The 21,005-nt window shown below is 40.7% G+C and overlaps 1 protein-coding gene across 7 annotated transcripts in view; it reads left to right on the top strand.

Moving 5' to 3' along the window:
• pde10a (phosphodiesterase 10A) overlaps positions 1 to 21,005 on the top strand; it is a 488,240-nt gene that overhangs the window by 389,151 nt on the left and 78,084 nt on the right. For all 7 annotated transcript variants that reach the window (XM_087991438.1, XM_087991437.1, XM_087991435.1 and 4 more), the window contains 3 exons: positions 5,812 to 5,954; positions 7,520 to 7,612; positions 20,057 to 20,243. In XM_087991438.1, coding sequence (XP_087847564.1) covers positions 5,812 to 5,954; positions 7,520 to 7,612; positions 20,057 to 20,243 — 423 coding nt within the window. The remainder of the gene's footprint in view (positions 1 to 5,811; positions 5,955 to 7,519; positions 7,613 to 20,056; positions 20,244 to 21,005) is intronic.

Genomic DNA, 21,005 nt, shown 5'->3' with positions numbered 1-21,005 from the left:
CAAACACATTACGTCAAAAACAAAGAAGATGTAGATCTTAAGAGTCAATAGCACTCAGAAATACAGCAGATCTATTTTTTAAGGCATGTTTTTGTTTTATTTAAAGTGGTCTTGATTTTTTTAAGGATATTGTCTCAGCTACTGAGACAATTATCAAACCTGTCAAAATGTAAGTGAAGTTTTCAGGGCAGATTTTGAATGTAAATTGGCTAGATGCTTTTTCACTGAAATGGATGTCCTTTTTTTGGCTTTATAGTTGTAGCAGGGAAAAGCCTCAAGGAAGATATATCTGATAATGTTAACTGACATAGCAAAAGTAGGCACTCTATGGAGTGCCCTCTTCACTTGTTCATTTCTGTCATTGATGCACCCAAGTAATTGAGGCTTAACTTTTCCACTTAGCGTCAGTGTGAGAACCAACTGAAGGATACCTCATTAACCCCTTTCACTTCTTTAACAATGCTCTTCTCCTTAATAATATCACATGTAAATGTAGGATTGGGTTTTACATGTTTACTGATGTCATCCAACTCTAACACTAACCCTAAACCTCCCCACAAAAAGGGTGATAATGTCACTGGATCAGTAATCCATAGAACAGTGTAGTGCCCTATAATCTCACCATGTAGATGGTGAAATTTGACTTCAATTCTATATCAGGCATTAAAAAGTATGTCTAATAGTGACCATGAAGCCAGTATCAATACTATCATTAAAACCTCTCTGAATTACCACTGTCCTTTAGCAAGGGAAATCTGTTATCTTTACCTGTTCTGGCTTACATGTTATTCCAGACCCACAGCAATGTGCTTAAATCTTAACTGGCCTTCGAAATGCCCAAGCAAGCCACTCAAGTTGTATTAAAATCACTACGAAGTCAAAGAAAATGATTGAAGTCAGACAGACGACCTGATTTCAATGTAGGCACTGCAAATGAAAAAGACAAATGCAGCCCTATTAACACTGCAAAGTCCCCCTGACTTAGTTTTGGGGTCTTATGCTAACATTAGGAGAATTGACTCACAGGAGAAAGTGAGGTTTGCAGATGCTGGAGATCAAAGTTGAAACTTTATTGCTTGAACAGCACAGCAGGTCAGGCAGCATCCAGGGAACAGGGGAATCGACGTTTCGGGCACAGGCCCTTCTTCAGGAATGAGCAGAGAGTGTTCAGCAGGAGAAGAAGTTCTTCTCCTGCTGAACACTCTCTGCTCATTCCTGAAGAAGGGCCTGTGCCCGAAACGTCGATTCTCCTGTTCCCTGGATGCTGCCTGACCTGCTGTGCTGTTCCAGCAATAAAGTTTCAGAATTGACTCACAAGCAAGTTAAGTACATTGTAAGGCATGATTCCATGAGTCTGGCTATGTCCCAGACACCATCATCACCTTCTCCGGGTATATCGTGTCCCACCAGTCGGACGTAGCCATTGGAGGCAACAGTGTATTGATGTACAGTCAGGTGTTCTCAACCTTGAAACTGAAGCCCATGGTGTCTCATGGCACCAGGTCAAACATGGGCTTGGATATTCATCCTGTTGATTAACACAGCCCTTCTGCTGCTTCCCTTCACTAATCAAAAGCACTGCTCTATGTTCAACAGCAATTGGAAGACACTGGCAAGGGCACAGAATATATTCTGGGTGAGAGACTTAAAATTCATCATCAAAGGAATATGATAACATCACAACTCACTGGGCTGGCCAAGTCCTAAAGTATGTACCGATTAGGCTGGATTGACAACTGGTAGAGAAAGAACCAATAAGAGGAAAAAATGTTTTCTTGACCTCGTTTACACCAGTTTATAATTGCAGATGTATCTATTTATGACAGTATTATAGGAATGAACACCAGACAGTCCTTTTGGAGACAAGCTTCTATCTTTACATTAAAGATATCCTCCATCATGTTGTGTGGTGTAACCCACTGTGATAATTATGACAGATTTTAAACAATCTACTCAAATTGTGTTCAGTCTCTATCTGTAACTTCCTGGCTTGGCATATCCCCACTGTATTGTTACAATCAAGTTAGGGATTCAATGAAGAGTACAGGAGAGCATGTCAACAACAGCTCCAGGCAATACCTAAAAAAAATTAGATGTGTGATCCAACAACGTGAAGCTGCAACATGGGAAAACTTGCATGCCAAACAGTGAATGTAGAATTCACTAGACTGGGCTAAATGATTCAAAACCAACAAATCAAATCTAAACTCTGTCATTCTGCTTTATCCATTGGGTATCTGGCATGAACAATTATCTCACTGGAGGAGGCATCTCCACAAATATCCCCATCTTCAATTATTAGATTTGATTAGATTAGATTACATTACAGTGTAGAAACAGGCCCTTCGGCCCAACAAGTCCACACCGACCCGCCGAAGCGAAACCCACCCATACCCCTACCCCTTACCTAATACTACGAGCAATTTAGCATGGCCAATTCACCTGACCCTGCACATCTTTTTGGACTGTGGGAGGAAACCGGAGCACCCGGAGGAAACCCACGCAGACACGGGGAGAACGTGCAAACTCCACACAGTCAGTCGCCTGAGGCGGGAATTGAACCCGGGTCTCAGGCGCTGTGAGGCAGCAGTGCTAACCACTGTGCCACCGTGCCGCCCACTAATTATGTCAGAGTCCAGTGCAACAGTGCAACAGATTTGCACCTATCGTCATCCAGAATTGTCAAATGGACTATCCTTCTCAGCAGTCTCAAGTCATATTTGCTAGCTGACTTGATTCTCCATTTAGTAGCAAGGGATAGCTAAAGACACTGGATTCTTCAAAAGTTCTTGGCCATTGCCAGCATTCTAGCAATAGTACTGAAAGCCTGTCTTCCAGAATTAGCTGCCTCACGAGCCAAGCTGTACCAGTACAGGGACAATACTGGGATCTCCCCAACCATGTGGAAAATTGCCCAGGTATGTCCTGTCCACAAAAAACTGGACCAATCTGGCCAGTTGTCATCCTATCAGTGTACTTCCAATCATCAGCAAAGTGGTGAAAGATGTCATCAACAATTCCATCAAGCAGCACTTCCTCAACAATAACCTGCTCACTAACAAAAGCTTGAGTTCTGCCAACCCCACACTTACCTTCTGACACTGATGTAGCAGACCAACGATGATCCTATTGACTAACAGGACAAGTTCAGGGTGGAATGGTCTATTCCTGTTTCTCTGTTCCTATAAAGCAGCCCTAACAAAATTCAGAACTAAGCACAGAAGAGGATGGTGTCTCAGTCCAAGGACCTCACTGCAGGGGTTCTTCAGGGTAGTTCCCTGGGCTCAGACATCTTCTACCTCATCAGTGGTCTTCCTTCCATTATGAGGTCAGAAGTGACAATGTTTGCTGACAGTTGCCCAATATTTAGCACCAACAACCGGCAGAAGGGATTAATTTAATTTGGCGTCATGTTTAGCACAATATCATGGGCTAAAGGGCCCTGTCCTGTGTTATACAGTTCTATATTCTATTCCGCACTCCTCAGGTAATGAAATACGTGTGTCAAAGTACAACAAGATTTGGACAACATTCAGTAGCAAATAACATTTGTGCCACAAGTGTCAGGTGGACTTTGGTGGGTCAAATCCCTTTGATTCCCTTCCTAACAGCCTCTCTGCAAGGGCAATAGGTGGTGGCCTAGCCAGTTATGCTTGCATCTCAAGGACAAAAAAGACCTTCTCCATAGAAATGCTATCTAACATCTGGGCTGATTTAACTTCTCCACTGAATGGAGAGTATGACAGCATAACAAATTTCTTCTTCAAGTTCTTTCCGTTGTCAAGCATTGGATGCAATGTTACGATAGCCGCTTCTACTGCGAGCCGTCCTCTTTACCTCTTGATAGCTCAGTTTCACTAATTTATTTTTACCGCTTATTCAAGAAACTCTTAGTTTCGCTTAGCATTGATGGAGCTCTTTCCATCATAAACGTGAGCATATCGATGCATAGTAGGAAAGGTTTATAGCAAGTACATGCAATTACATTATTCTTTTAATCATATTATTGAACATGCAGGCCAAATTTTCCAGTTGCTGAATCTTTTGAAACCTGATATATGACTAAAGATATGCTTCGGGACTCTGTGAACCCTGATGTGAAGACCTACATTGGAATTGACTGAGGATGGAAAATTCCTTGCTGCAGGGAATCTCTGCAGATGTTTTTGACTCTGTTAGAATTGGAGATTTTGGACAGTTCAATGTTACCTGCTTGGATAGTTACTAAGGAATTGCAAGATAGGTTAAGACCTAGTTTAACACCTAGATAATTCCATATTTGACCCCTTCTGCAAACACCGTCCTCAACTGTCCTTATCCCATTCCTGAAGAAGGGCTTATGCTCGAAACGTCGATTCTTCTGCTCCTTGGATGCTGCCTGGCCTGCTGTGTTTTTCCAGCACCACATTTTTCAACTCTGGTCTCCAGCATCTGCAGTCCTCACTTTCTCCTAGTTGTCCTTAACCCAGTACCTCTTGAACCAATTCAACTAAATTCTCAACCAGACTACTTCTGACCTGACCCAATTGCTCCCTGACTATCTTCTAGGTCTGACCGAGAGCCATCTCATAACTCCATGCCATCTCCATATCACCTTATGTTTCCCCCATGCATCTCAGTTCCCATGCCACTCTAAAGTCACTTAGCAAGTATCCATAATGAGAAGACCTCCAAATCTATTTGGAAGTGAAAATAAGTTATATTTTTTGAATTTGTGGTGTCTACACAAGGCACTAGTCAGACCACACTTAGAATTCAATGAGCAGTTTTGGTTCCTTTATCTAGGGAAAGTTATACTGATATTGGATGCAATCCACTAGGTTGATCTTAGCCATAGAGGAATTTCTTATGAAGAGAAATTGAGTCGATTGGGTGTTTACAATTGTAATTTGGAAGAATGAACAAAATTATTGAAATGTATAGATTTCTTGGGCTTTGCAGGATAGATGTGGAAGCAGTATTTCTCCTTGTGGGAGAGTCTAGACAGAGGGCATCATCTCAGAACAAGCGGTTGCCCATTTAAGACCAAGATGATGAAGCATTTCTTCTCAGAAGATTGCGAATCGGTGAAATCCTTTACTGGAGAAGCCTGTTGTGACTGGATCATTAAGTATCTTCAAGGTTGACATAGATGGATGTTTAATCACTAAAGGAATCAATGTTACAGAGATCAGACAAAAAAATGGAGTTGAGGATTAACAGATCATCCATGACTTCATGTAGCAGATCAGACTGGATGCTCCAAAAACAAATGAGTATTCAGTAACCACATTGAAGATAGCTAATATTTTAATTGCCATGTAAAACTGCTAATCAAAATGTGGAATTCGACTCCGACCTACCAAAATAAGTGATCTTGAAACTTATGAACTGCAACTAAGCGTCGTTAATTGGTTCATTTGTGATAAAACCTCTTGGAAAATTTCAGCTATGAAGTCTATTGCAAAGAATAATTTCAGATCATGACACTTAAACAGGCCTTATCTGCCTTCCAAAGTATTTTACATCTTTTTCATAAATGAGTGACTCCCACACTGTGGGTTCAGGCCTTTGGATTGTGAAAATGTGATCTGCTTAAACTCAACACTATTTTCATGTAGTCCAACAGATTTACCTTTCCTGCTTTTGAGGGTGATTCATGTCCTATTCCCCCACCTACCAGCAAAAACTGTATTGGCCAGGAATGGATGTGAGACTTCCATCTCCAGGTTTGGTCTGCCATTCTTAGCTCAAGAATCATCCTGACTCTGGAAAAGAAATGGCTTTGTGATTTTGCTTGTTGCTCATTACCTTTTTAAATTATTTTTCCAGATAAATGCAAAAAACTTGGTGAACGCAGATCGTTGTGCGTTCTTTCAGGTGGATCACAGTAACCAAGAGTTGTACTCAGACTTGTTTGACATCGGTGAAGAGAAGGAAGGAAGACCGGTTTTCAAGAAAACCAAAGAGATTAGGTACCAAGTTGTTGATTTACCTGCACTGAATATAACCTTGATTTTCCATTTAAAATATGACATGATGATGAAGAAAGGTAAGTATAATAGTGAAGATTAGCTCAAATTTTTGCTTTGTACTAAGTTACATCTGTTATTGAAACTGAAGTGAACTTTGTGGCAGTTTTGTAATAATTAGGAATTTTGCTTTGGATCATGCAGTGTGGTAGTAGCACATAAATGCTAAATGTGTATCTTTTAAATCTTTTCAAGAGCATTTATATATTTTGCTGACAAACATCAATTGATGCGGCATTGAAAGGAATTATAATTCAAGATGCTAACATTTGTATCATAAACATATCAATACTGTGCGGAACAGTTGTACAGTCATTATTTTAAACACTAGAGGATCTTGAACAAGGCATCATTTTAAGAAAAGGTAGAAGTTGATACAAAAGCTTCCAAAATATGCTGAAACATTTGAGGCAAATTGTGATTATTCTTAACCTTTGTAACATAGTTTGGTATACTGAACTAAGATATTTTGTATTACATTACATTACATTACAGTGTGGAAACAGGCCCTTCGGCCCAACAAGTCCACACCGACCCGCCGAAGCGAAACCCACCCATACCCGTACATTTACCCCTTACCTAACACTACGGGCAATTTAGCATGGCCAATTCACCTGACCCTGCACATCTTTTGGACTGTGGGAGGAAACCGGAGCACCCGGAGGAAACCCATGCAGACACGGGGAGAACGTGCAAACTCCACACAGTCAGTCGCCTGAGGCGGGAATTGAACCCGGGTCTCAAGCGCTGTGAGGCAGCAGTGCTAACCACTGTGCCACCGTGCCGCCCACTAAGGGGCACTCCCTCACCCCAGGGAAAAGACTTTGTCTATTTATCCTATCCATTCCCCACTATTGTTGTGGTTCTGTTCGCCGAGCTGGAAATTTTTGTTGCAAACGTTTTGTCCCCTGTCTTGGTGACATCCTCAGTGCTTGGGAGCCTCCTGTGAAGCGCTTCTGTGGTGTTTCCTCCAACATTTATAGTGGCCTGTCCCTGCCATTTCTGGTTGTCAGTTTCAGCTGTCCGCTGTAGTGGCCGGTATATTGGGTCCAGGTCGATGTGTTTGTTGATGGAGTTTGTGGATGAGTGCCATGCTTCTAGGAATTCCCTGGCACTCATCCACAAACTCCATCAACAAACACATCGACCTGGACCCAATATACCGGCCACTACAGCGGACAGCGGAAACTGACAACCGGAAGCGGCAGGGACAGGCCACTATAAATGCCGGAGGAAACACCACAGAAGCGCTTCACAGGAGGCTCCCAAGCACTGAGGATGTCACCTAGACAGGGGACGAAACGTTTGCAACAAAAACTTCCAGCTCGGCGAACAGAACCACAACAACGAGCACCCAAGCTACAAATCTTCACCCAAACTTTGAATATTTTGTATTGTTCAAAATATTTCAGAGTTGGTAGAACAATTGAAATTTGCTGATTCATTGATATGCGAGCTTGTCTTCAAAATGCAGAAAACTCCCAAACCCTCTCTTTTCTGTTGCATAGATTTTCAATTGAAAAAGGAATTGCTGGGCAAGTAGCACGAACAGGAGAGGTACTTAATATTCCTGATGCCTATGCAGATCCTCGCTTCAACAGGTAATCCGTTTGCAAAACACTTTGGTATTTTCAATGTTTGAGACCGTATCAGAGGATTTCGACAGCACAGTCAACCAAATTATGAGTCGTAGAGTGAAAAAGTTGCCCCTTAGGTCTCTTTTAATTCTTTCCCCTCACACCCTAAACCTATACCCTCTATTTCTGGACTCCCTCACCCCAGGGAAAAGACTTTGTCTATTTATCCTATCCATTCCCCTCATGATTTTATAAACGTCTGTAAAGTCATCCCTCAGCCTCCGACGCTGCAGGGAAAACAGCCCCAGCCTATTCAACCTCTCCCTATAGCTCAAATCCTCCAACCCTGGCAACATCCTTGTGGATCTTTTCTGAACCCTTTCAAGTTTCACAACATCTTTCTGATAGGAAGGAGACCAGAGTTGCATGCAATATTCCAACAGTGGCCTGACCATTGTCCTGTACAGCTGCAACATGACTTCTCAACTCCTGTACTCCATACTCTGACCAATAAAGCATACCAAACGCCGCCTTCACAAATATATTTTTCTGTGGGTGTGTCTTTGTACAAACCGATTTTGAACTTTATTTCTATCTTTTCAATTATTTTTGTCACACAGAGCACTCTGGGAAGCTCAGGTTATAGAATCATTAAATCAGCCAAGAAGGAATGGTCACCAGATTTATAAGGTGTAGAGTGAATTTTGTTTCTGATTTGTTGGAGGTCTTGAACAGCAACTACATGGGTCTGATTTCAAACATTTAGAATTAGGAGCAGAGTAGACCACCCCACCCCACTTCTTCTGGCAGCTCATTCCATACACATACCACTCTCTGAGTGAAAAAGTTGCCCCTTAGCTCTCTTTTATATCTTTCCCCTCTCACCTTAAACCTATGCCCTCTAGTTCTGGTCGCCCCTACTCCAGGGAAAAGATTTTGTCTATTTATCCTATCCATGCCCCTCATGATTTTATAAACTTCTGTAAGGTCATCCCTCAGCCTCCGACGCTCCAGAGAAAACAGCGCCAGCCTATTCAGCCTCTCCCTGTAGCTTAAATCTTCCAACCCTGGCAACATCCTTGTAAATCTTTTCTGAACCCTTTCAAGTTTCACAATATGCTTCCAATAGGAAGGAGACCAGATTTGCACGCAATGTTACAAAAGTGGCCTAACCAATGTCCTGTACAGCCGCAACATGACCTCCCAACTCCTGTACTCAATACTCTGACAAATAAAGGAAAGCATACCAAACGCCTTCTTCACTATCCTATCTACCTGCGACTCCACTTTCAAGGAGCAATGAACCTGCACTCCAAGGTCTCTTTGTTCAGCAACACTCCCCAGGACCTTACCATTAAGTTTAAAAGTCCTGCTAAGATTTGCTTTCCCAAAATGTAACATGTTCCTGCCTACTTCCAATAATTTTAACCACCTTGCTTGTCAAGAATCTATTTACCTCTGCCTTAAAAATATTTAAAGACTCTGCTTCTACCACATTTTGAAGAAGAGAATTCCAAGGACACTCAACTTTCTGTAAGAAAAGAATTCGGCTTATCTTTGTATTAAATGGGCAACCCCTGATTTTTAAACAGTGACCCTAAGTTCTAGATGGTCTCTAAAGTGGAAATAATTCTTTCCACCAATTCCTAGAATTATTCTGGTTACCCTTTGAATTGCTTCTAATGCACTTACATCAAATTCCTGAAAGAAGAAAGTCAATATGATACACACTGCTCCAGATGTGGTCTCATTAATATCTTATATAACTGAAGCAAAACCTCCCAGCTTTTGTTTTCAATTGCCCCCTCAATAAGCTATCACATTCTATTAGCTTCTTAATTATGCCTGCATTCTAGCTATTTTGCGATCATCCCTAGAGCAGCCAGATATCTCTGCTACTCAGACCTCTGCAATCTATCACCACTCAGCTAATATGCTTCTTTTTAACTCTTTCTATCAACACAGATGGATTCACATTTTCCAACATTTTACTCAATTTCCTACATCTTTGCCTGCACTCCTTCATTGCCTCCTTATGTCCTATTCACAACTTAGCTTTCATACCTGTCTTTGTGTCACCAGCAGTTGACAACCATGTCCTTGGTCCCTTCATTCATGTCATTTATATAAATTTGAAAATGTTCAGACATCAGCACTTGTCCCGATAGCACACCAATCATTACATTTTGCTAGCTACTCTGTTTCCTGTTAGCTGGCCAGCCTTCAATCCCTCGGAATATATTAGCCCTTCTGAGCTTTCTGAGCATCTGTTTTCTGCAACTTTCTCCACTTTTGATGTGGCGCCTTGACCAATTCATTTAATTTATCCTCCTCAAAGAGCTCCAATAAATTGGTTAAATGTGATTTTGCTTTCACAAAACGTTGTTCAATCTGCCTGCTTACCTTGAGCTTTTCTAAGTGTCCTTTTTTTGAATAACAGCTTCTAACATCTTCCCTGTGACAGATATTAATTGAACGGACATGCTTTCTGTCTCCCTCTCTCATTTTGAATAAAGAAAATTACATTCATTAATTTCCCATATAATGGAACTTCCTCAAATTTGGAGCTTTTTGGAAAATTAAAGCAGACATATCAATGATCACACTGGACGTTGTTAAGACCCTAATATAAAATACATCAGGTCCTGGGCACCTATTAGTCTGTAGCTGCAACTTATCGCGTCCAGGAGATTGCATTTTTTCTCCCTATCTGCTTTCCATTTCCTGATTTACAACTATTTCTGGGATATTTCTTATATCCCTGTCGTGAAGACTGCTGCAAAATACTTGTTAAATTCAACTGGCGTCTCCTTAGTTTTCATTATTAATTCTCCAAACCCTACTTATAGGATCTTTTATTTTTAAAATTCGTAGAAACTCATACCTTTTCAAACATATTTCTAGCTAGCTTTCTTTCATATTGTGTCTTGATTAATCTTTATAAACTCCTCAGCTTGAATACCTGTTTTTCCAAACTATATGTAGGTTAAAATCCATATTTCTGACACTGCAAATTATTTCTTATGGTATATCCTGTCCTACAGTGTGGTTGCAGTTAGGTTCGATACACCATTCTCACAAGTGATCTTTAATTCATTCACAAGATGCGGATGTCTCTGGCCAGGCCAGCACTTATTGCCCATCCCTAATTGGTCAGAAAAACAGTCAAGTGTCAACAACATTGCTAAGGGTCTGGAGCCACATGTAGGCCAGACCAGGTGAGGACCAGTTTCCTTCCCTAAAGGATATAAGTGAGCTCGGTGTGTTTTTACGATAATGACAATGCTTACATGGTCACCATTAGCCTAGCTTTCAATTTCAAATTTTATTCAATTCAAATTTTACCATTTGCTATGAACGTGGATTCTGGATTACTAGGCCAGTGACATTACCGCTACGTTAGTACCTTCCTCAGGTAATGATGCTTCTATCCTGTGACAGTCCATATTGTTGCAAACTTCCAGCCACCACATGTAGGGCAGATCAGGTGAGGACCGGTTTCCTTCCCTAAAGAATATTACTGAACCAAGTAGTTTTTCTGACAATCAACATAGTTTCATGGCCATCAGTAGACTCTTAATTCCAGATTTTTATCAAATTCAGATTCCACCATGGTGGTGTTTGCACCTGGATCCTTAGAAGATTGCCTGGGTCTCTGGATTAATAGTCCTAGCAATAATATCAGTAAGAAATCTCCACCCAAACCACTTCTACATACTGGTTTTGTGAACTCTGGTCACCTGTCTCTTGGGTTAATATTACCTGTTATTAACAGAGCCTCCCATTCACCTTTTCCTAACTTCCTGTCCTTTTTAAATATCTTTCAAGCTTCAATATGTCACCTTTATAATGTCTATCAGATCATACTCAATTATTTCTATTTGCACTATCATATATCTTTTGTTTGAATGCTAATTACATTCAAATACAGACCCTTTAGCTCTGTCCTGTTTTTATTTTTGAAAGCTCTAACCTTAGCTGTTAATTTAGATTAAATTAATCTCTATTCCTTCCTGTCATGGTCTGTTTATCATTTCCCAGATTAACACCTGTCCTTTTTGGCCTGTCATTACTATTGGATTTATTCCATCTCCTCCAAATTTGATCTTGCCTAATTTTAGGCAGTTGTTTTTAAATTGGTCCTACTGAAGTTAAGAATCTTCTTTTATCTACTCATTCATCTGGGGCTGCTCATATAGTTGAAATGTGTGGCATTTGTCATTTTATAGTTTATAATGTGGCTGGTGAATATAATGTTAAAAGTAATTGTTTTGTATTTCTATCTATTTGCAATTATATAAAACTTCACATAGTAAATTGCCCCAAATTATTTCATGGAAGCAATATCAGAAATCGTTTGACACCAAGCCTTTTTGAATAAAGGGGTAGATTTTAATGAGCATCTCACTGAAAAAGAGACCCATGTGGTGAAGACCATACTTAGGGAGGAAATTATAATCTACAGAATTGAGCTGTAACTGCTAATGGTAGGATAAAAGAAATAGGTAATACATGAGGCTAGAATTGGAGGAGTGAAATGTTCTCAGAAAGTTAGACAGCTGGAGTAGGTCAGAGAAGGGGAGGGAACAAAGCCTAGAAAGATTACAAATACAAATGTAAAGGTTTTAAATGTGATCTGTTTCTGGTTGAGAATGGCAGGTAAGGGGTGAAGAAGTGTGGTGGAAAGCTGGCAAGATGACAAATAGAGTTTTGGGTGAAAAGAAGAATGATAGTTTCAGCAGCAGAAGATGGGAGAGAGGAGCAAATTATTACAAGTGTGAATAGTTGATATTAGTGTTGGAGAATGCACGAACATAGAGGGATGGGGAGGATTTTTCGGATGTTTTATTCCATATCACAATCACACCCCAGAAAAATCCATAGGTATAGGAAGGTGAGGTTTTTACTTAGTCAACAGGATAGGGAGAACTGAGGGGAGATGGATGTCTTGCAAATATCAGCTGCCTTCAACAGGTATAGTGTACTTGCTATTTTTTGAGGATAAGGAGAGAGACTGTGGAGGTCAACTGCAATGTTGCGCTAGGCAGTGTAAAGGTAGAGGCTATCCAAAGAGGAAGAAGCAAACATGGTAGTTATAGAGACAAAACATTGGTGTGGGAATGAAGGATTTCATAAAATATTGACACTAGTATTGGCACAGATAGGAGATATTTTCTAATCAATTTGTTCAAAGAAGTTCTTATACATCTCTGGAGCAGGTGGGCCTCCTAGTACAGGGACACTATCATTGCACCACAAGACCACCATCGCAGGTAGAAATTCTGTCACTTGACTTGTTTTAACCTGAAACACAATAGGACCAAGGATTGCCGAAAGTACATTAAACTAATAAAGAGTACAGACGAGGGAGGGCAGGGAGAGGTCAGGAGAAGGTCTGGCTCAAACAAAACCAAAAGATTGAAAATGGGGTGACAGCAAAGTCCTTTTCCTCTATGACAACTTGCCAGATACTAAAGCAATCCAATTTCAAATGCAACAAGACCTAGACGATAATTGGGCTTTGGCTGAAAAGTGGCAAATAAAAGTTTTGCCACACAATGCCATGCTATGGGAGAGCCGTCTCTCAGACCAATCAAGCTACAATCTGACATAGGCGAAAGTGAGTACTGCAGATGCTGAAGATCAGAGTCAAGATTAAAGTGGTGCTGGAAAAGCACAGCAGGTCAGGCAGCATCCAAGGAGCAGGAAAATCAATGTTTCAGGCAAAAGCCCTTCATGTGGAATGGACCCGTTCCTGATGAAGGGCTTTTGCCCGAAATATCGATTTCCCTGCTCCTGGGTTCCTGCCTGTCCTTCTGTGTTTTTCCAGCACCACTCTAATCTTGACTACAATCTGACATAGTCATCCTCACGGAATCATACCTTACAGACAATGTCCCAGACACCACCATCACCATCCTTGGATATGTCCTGCCCCATTGGCAGGACAGCCTCAGCAGAGATGGAGATACGGTGGTATACAGTTGGGAGGAAGTTGCCCTGAGAGTCCTTTAACATGCAGTCTCATGGTTTCAGGATAAACATGGACAAGGAAACCTTCTGCTGATGACCATGTACTGTCCTACCTAGGCTGATGAATTAGTACTCGCCCATGTTGAACAACACTTGAAGGAAGCACTGAGATCAGCAAGGACACAAAATATACTCTGAGTGGTGGATTTCAGTCTCCACCATCAAGAGTTGCTTGGCAGCAACACTACTGATCAAGCTGGTCAGGTCCTAAAGGGCATAGTTACTAGAGGACATACTACTGAGTCTTGCAGTGGCTGGTGAGGGAACCAACAATCGGGAAAAATATACTTGACCATATCTTTATCAGTAAGCTGGTTGCAGATGAATCTGTCCAAGGTTCGAGTGACCACTGCACAGTCCTTGTGGAGACAAAGTCCCAGCTTCACATTCAGAATCACCTCCACCTAGCAAATCAAGACTGGGCATCCATGAGGCAGTGTGGGTCATCAATAGCAGCAGAATTGTACTGCAGCACAGATGGACACAGGCCTGGTTCACATCATGAATCCCATCTACCAACCAGGTCGTACCCACTACCTGTGTTCACCTATCAGTCCCTCACCACTCTGCCACTCTTCCCACCCCCTTTTTATCTTCAGCTACCCCTACCCCTGCCTCCATTCTTGAAGAAGGGTTATACCCAAAATGTTGACTTCTCTTCCTCTTGATGCTGCCTGGCTGGCTGTGTTCTTCCAGCTCATCTGTAAGCCATTAACTACTGCTTGACCCAGCAACTAAGTAAACAGCACTCACAGTGTGCAGCAGGTTATTTGCTTTCACATAGTGTTGCAGTCTTCAACAATTTTTTGGGTTTTTAATGCAATTCTTCTCCCATTTCAGTCCACAATCAAAGTGAACAGAGAAATAAAAAGATATGATCTTTACACGAAACATATGAAGAAAGTGAATCTAAACAATGAGCAATGTAAAGCTCTCGTTGAGTGGCTACTTTATGCCTCAATGTGCTCACAAGAGTGTAGAGGGGAGCTCCGGTCTAGGACAAATTTCTAGCACTTGAATTCCTCGTGTTCTGGAGCAACAGCCCAACTCTGAGTGACCATATGTCTTGACAGCCAGCTTACATTTTGAATGACAGAGTCCACATTCACTCTTGACTGCATTCTCCCTGCAGCACAGGCACCTGCCCATTAAAGGACTCCACATGCTGTTTTTGAACCACTTTTTCCTCCATGGGCAATTAGAATATCTTCACTTGAACATGACAGAGTAAAGATAGGACTAGGTCCTGTAAATTGTTTGATTTCTTATTTGCATAGCTGTAATTTTATTTGTGTGTGACAAGGTATACACAGAGAGTGGAATATTACTATTTATTTCTTCTTCTCTTGCTCTGGCTATTAAAGCCAAATATTTTTGCCACAAATGTGTGAATATGTGAAATGCTGTGTGTAACTATATTTCTAATTCAATTATCTGATTTATTTCTAATTCACTTTTTCATTTAAACTGGATATCTGCACAATATTTCAAACTAGTATAAAGCCAGAAGCGCTTCTAAAACTGACTTCCTCCTCCTCAGTATTGTAACATGAGATAGAGTCCATATGTATGCACAGACCCTGAGACTGGAGTGAGCCAAACAGGCATACATGTACATTGACATGGACGCACAGGCTACTTGCTGCGGACACACATTCACACATCGACAGAGGCTGCTTGATGGGGAAACACACGCATACACATTCTTTTGGTGCCTTTTGTCTGAATAGTCTTTCACACTGAGTTTCTGCAGCAATTTCTGTTTTTGCTTCACACTGATTCATTTGACTTGTTGACTCAGGTTCCAACTTCAAACCATGTCATTAGTGACAGAATTCCCACTCCCTTTGGTATGTAAGTTCATTTTCTATTGATTCTGAGGACATTCAGTTGCCACTACCATCATTACACTGTTAAAAGGAGTTCAAGTCCTGAGGGAAAGAACATAATATGAGACTGTGATTCTGACTTGACATGTGCAGTTATAGATGCAGGATTCACTTAATTTCATGGAAGTCATTTGTTCGTGTACGTGAAATTGTGCCTATGCAAATAAATTGCTGGGAGTGCACATTCCATTTCTTTGCATGTTTAGTTTGTAATCTTGTTTTTCCTTTTTGCTCTGTCTTTGGAATGCAATTATTCATTATTCTGCCATTGTCTTCTATGCATTTTACCTTCATTGTCCTGTTACCATTCCCAGTTCCCACAAACTGACTGTGTGGAGTTTGCACATTCTCCCCGTGTCTGCGTGGGTTTCCTCCGGGTGCTCCGGTTTCCTCCCACAGTCCAAAGATGTGCAGGTCAGGTGAATTGGCCATGCTAAATTGCCCGTAGTGTTAGGTAAGGGGTAAAGGTAGGGGTATGGGTGGGTTGCGCTTCGGCGGGGCGGTGTGGACTTGTTGGGCCGAAGGGCCTGTTTCCACACTGTAAGTAATCTAATCTAATCTAAAAACTCTTGTGTAATTTAATGTCAGCAGTCTTGCACCCTATCATAGACCTTCCTGTTTGTTTTTGTCTCCCTCCCCGTTTGTCCTGTTTAAATTCTAATAAAAGATCATTGACCTAAAACATGAATTCTCTTTCTGTCTCTACAGATGCTCCAAACCTGCTGAGTATTTCCAGCTTTATTTCATTTCAAATTTCTAATATTTGAATGATTTTACTTTTTGTAGGATCCATTTGCTGTGGTGTTCATTGTAAATTCATAAGAAGTTGGAGTTCCCTTCAATCTTGTGTTTTCCTCCTCACTTAATGAGGAGCATAGGTGCTATTTTTGTTTTACTTCTTTGGTAGCTGGAACTTTTAGAAGAAATGGAGCAGCAGTGGTGTCAGTTACTGGCGGTAGGTGAGCCTTAGAAGATAGCAGATAATTGGGAGCTGATTTTAGAAGACATCACCCAGCCAAGGTTTTCAATCATTGTTTGATGATGCCTAAAGTACCATTCAGGTTTATAATGGTGCATTACTATTTCTCTTGATAGGATATATTGCTCTTTGAAGTGAACATTTTACAACAATTTTAATAAGTTATACATTCACAGTTAAGTAGTTAATACTTCAGGAATAGAGCCTGCAACACACTTTGCTTCATGAACTTGTAAAATGCTCATATTCAATCAACTTAATACCATCTTGGTGTTTCTGAGGTTGGGCTTGGAAGAAGGACAGGTCTCTAAACATGCCCGCTTTGGCTGAAATTCAGTGATAGCAGTGAGCTACTGGAGCTTGTAAAAAAACAAAGCACAGATAACTAAAGCTCTGTTGTGCCTATTCCCTTTCTGGACAACGGGTAATTTTTTTCTCTAAGACTGAATGATGTTTATTTGTATATGTTCCACAATCCCATTTTATCTCAAAACACTCCACATCTGAAGAAGCTCTTTTGTTTTCATAGCCATTGTCGTAAGATAGGAAATGAATCGAGGACTTTATCCCTAAGGAAAGATTTCAGAGTCCTAAATTAGAAACTTATCTGAAGAAATGTCACAATGTTAATCATTTCTCATTCTCGTTTTGTATCATATCAGCTCTTTCATTCCACCCACAAACAAACAAAAACTTCTTCCCAATAGCAGATGGCCTGGAGGTCACGCTCATTAGTGGGCTTGGGAATGTTCAGTTTTGTGTGCTCAGCCAAAATCTACAATGCAGCTTTGCAGTTTATGATTTTGATGTTGAAGTGTTGTGTTGTACAATGTGCTGCACTTACCTATCCTGCCATAGTTTAAAATTTTCAGTCAAAATATATGAAGAGATTTAACATTTCTTCAAAGACATTTATTTTGCCTTAAGCTGAAAATGATCCGGGGAGCACATATTCTCCAGCTATTCCATTTCCATCAAGAGGAACTTTATATCTTGAGTGTCTTGTGCCATTTTCTTGCCAAGGAACAAAGATGGCCCTTAAAACATGGCTGATGTCACCCCTCTGCAACACCACCAAGCATCAACAATTGCAAAACAATTAGAGCTATGACACTACAGAAATTGAGCATGCATTGCTACTTTGAAGCACAGCCACAAATGCCATGATTGCTCCATATCCATTTACCAGTCAAGCTATGAAAGCTGTGAACATTGACTGCTATTGAGAGGATCTAGCTGTAGTATATGAGAGGTGTCATTCTCCTGAGTAGACTGCAGAGAAAACTCCTATCATGGAAGAGATTCATCAATATTTTAGTCACGATTTTGAAATTGTTTGGCAAGCCTTCTAGTATTTGGCATATTTGCTCATATGAGGCAAAGAATTTTCTATTTGAACCTTTCATTATCTTTCATCAGTAAAGCTGATGGAAGACTTCACTTTCTAGTGAGATGTCTCTTCAACTTTAGCACCTACTGCCACTCAATAACACCTTGTGCAGGTATCTCTAACTTCTCTCTGCTGGTGATCATGACTGGTGCAACATGTGTCAGTGCTGCTTCAGAAGGATTTTTCTTTGTGGCATCTGTAGTGCATGGCTTCTCCCCATTCTGAGCACCCATGTACTGCAGATGTTTCGCATTGTAACAGACTACTATAATCATTCGACAGATAACTTATTACAGTATTCAAAAATTTGCAACATATTACTGGTTTTCTAAAACATCACTCAATGGCTAAAAAAGGTACAGCACTTGTACAATATTTTCTTTGGCAACATTAGGGTAGTATGGAAATTTATTCCAAGAAACAACCAAGGATATTTCGTGCTGATTCTAAGAACTAAGTTTAATTTGAAATGAATATGGCAAAACTTAGCATATTAGTAGAAATTAGATTAGATTCCCTACAGTATGGAAACAGGCCCTTCAGCCTAACAAGTCCACACCAACCCTCCGAAGAATAATCCACCCCAGAACCATTCCGCTCCCCTGTATTTACCCTTGACTAATGCACCTAACACTATAGGCAATTTAGCATGACCAATTCACCTAACCTGCACATCTTTGGACTCCAGGGCACCCAGAGGAAACCCACCCAGACACAGGGAGAATGTGCAAACTCCACACAGACAGTTGCCCAAGGCTGGAATCAAACCTGGGTCCCTGGTGCTGTGAGGCAGCAGTGCTAACCATTGAGTCACTGTGCCGCCCTGTGAAATGTGTGTTTTGTGAAAAACTTAGCATATTAGTAGAAATGTGTGTGTTTTGTGCAATGAAATATGGCAAATGTCAGCCTGAATGTTTACAGTCAGTGTTGATACACCTCTGAAATTAAGTTGCGGATTTGCCAACATGATGGTGAGAGGGAGAACTTGCTCAGTGTTGTAATACTCTTGGCCACAGTGCCCTGCTAATGTGTATTAATACAATTGATTATGTTAAGGAAAATATTACCTTGCTTTAAGAAAAATCTTACTGTGTTTTCATCTTGCCTTGTGACATTATAACGCTTCCTGTGATTATGTATACTGTGTCTGATTAGCATATCACACAGTCAGGCTTAAATCAAAGACTGGCAGATTAAGAGATATTAAAGACATCTAGAGATATGGGTCGAAAAGTGTGGCGCTAGAATAGCACAGCAAGTCAGGCAGCATCTGAGGAGCAGGAGAGTTGACATTTCGGGCATAAGCCCGAATGTGGGTAGGGGGAGAGGGGGCTAAAAGATAAATAGGAGAGTGGGGAGTAGGTAGCTGGGAAGGTGATGGGTAAATGCAGGAGGGGGGTGATAGTGATAGGTCAGAGGGGAGGGTGGAGCAGACAGATGGGAAGGAAGATGCCCAGGTTCAAGAGTTGAAGGGTTGGATCTGGGATGAGGTGGGGTGAGGAAACTAGTGAAGTCGATGTTGATGCCGTGTGTTTAGTGTAGGAAAATTGCATTGCATCAGTAGAAGATCAGCCACCAGTTAAATGGCAGAACAGAATTAAGGGACTGACAGACTTACTCTTGCTCCTATTATCTACATTCCTATAATTTTCCTGGTTTTGGTTGATGGAGAACGTTTAGGATTCCACTGAGGTAAAGACGACATTAGCTTTACTGAAGAAAAACCTTACTGGTGCCTCCTTTTCCTGTTAATTGTTTTAATTGTCCACCATCATTCATGGCTGGCTCTCACAAAGTGGCTTTAGAACCTTTAAATTATGCAATATAGCAGCTATTGCCACAAAAGAAGGGTGTAGTTTCAACGTAGGTCCACTCTCCTTCTCCCTGTGGGCTGCTTCAGTTGGTAACGTTCTCCCTTGGGGGTTCTGCCAGAAAACTCCTGTAAAGGTAAGTGGGCAACTCTCTGATCTGGGTCAAAAATAGAGATTCTGACCTAGTTGGAAGATGTAGGCCACTGTTTGCTGATATGATTAAAAAGCCAATTTGGAGATGGTAGCGCAAATTTGAGTGCACTCGTATAAGATTCTTGTGTTAATTAATTAATTATTCCTCATTAACACAGATTTAGCCTCAAACACATTTAAACTAATAGTAATATGTTTTATTTCCTTCAATAGGGAAGTAGACCTATACACTGGGTACACAACACGAAACATTCTCTGCATGCCTATCGTCAGCCGAGGAGTTGTCATTGGTGTTGTGCAAATGGTGAACAAAATGAATGGAACTGCCTTTACTGAAGCAGACGAGAACAACTTTAAAATGTTTGCTGTTTTCTGTGCTTTGGCCTTACACTGTGCAAATGTGAGTAATTTAAATAATGTCTCCTTTTAATGTCTGAAAGCTATGATCATTATCTAGTATCTATCTTTTAAAATTTCTAATTGAAACATATGCTTTATTTGTATTAATACACTGTTCAAGTTATAACTAAAGAAATTAGCCATTCTGAGTTTTTGCCACTGATTTATTTTAGATCTTGTATGTGTTAATTTATAAGTAAATGTGCCAGGCACAAAGCCTTGCAGCTGAGAATTTCAATGCAAACAGCTCATATCTTTGAGTCTATATGAGTTTAATGGTGAGAAGATTATTATAAATTATGTCAACTTGTATGACTGTCCAAATTATTTGAAAAACCAGTACAAAATTCTGGAAAACTGAAATAAAAATAAAAATACTTGAACTACTGAGCAGGTCAAGTGGCATCTGTAAAAGAGTGAGGAAAGGTTGAGTTTCAAGATTTTTTTAAATTTTGTTAAGTTCTAATGAAAGGACATGCAGCCTGAACTTATCCAATCCATTTTCCATTCTCCACAGACGCTACCTTACCTGTTGAATGTTTTTGTACTTGTTTGTATTTGCAATTATTGGCCCAGATCCTCCAGTCAGTTTCAAAGAGGGTGTATCTTACGCTGACTGCACTTTAACATGTCCACTTAACCAGTTTACATCAGAGCCCTTGGCATAATCCAATCCCAGCTGCAGGAGGAATGCAGGGGTGAATTGAGGAGTGCGACAAATTGTCAAGCGTTATTCCAACATACCTATACCACTTAAGGTCTG

The sequence above is a fragment of the Chiloscyllium plagiosum genome, unplaced genomic scaffold, assembly GCF_037043375.1.
Source record: "Chiloscyllium plagiosum isolate Xiang-an unplaced genomic scaffold, Cpla_swu_hap1 HiC_scaffold_10, whole genome shotgun sequence".
Classification (NCBI taxonomy): Eukaryota; Metazoa; Chordata; class Chondrichthyes; order Orectolobiformes; family Hemiscylliidae; genus Chiloscyllium; species Chiloscyllium plagiosum.
This window is presented reverse-complemented; position numbering and strand designations above follow the sequence as displayed.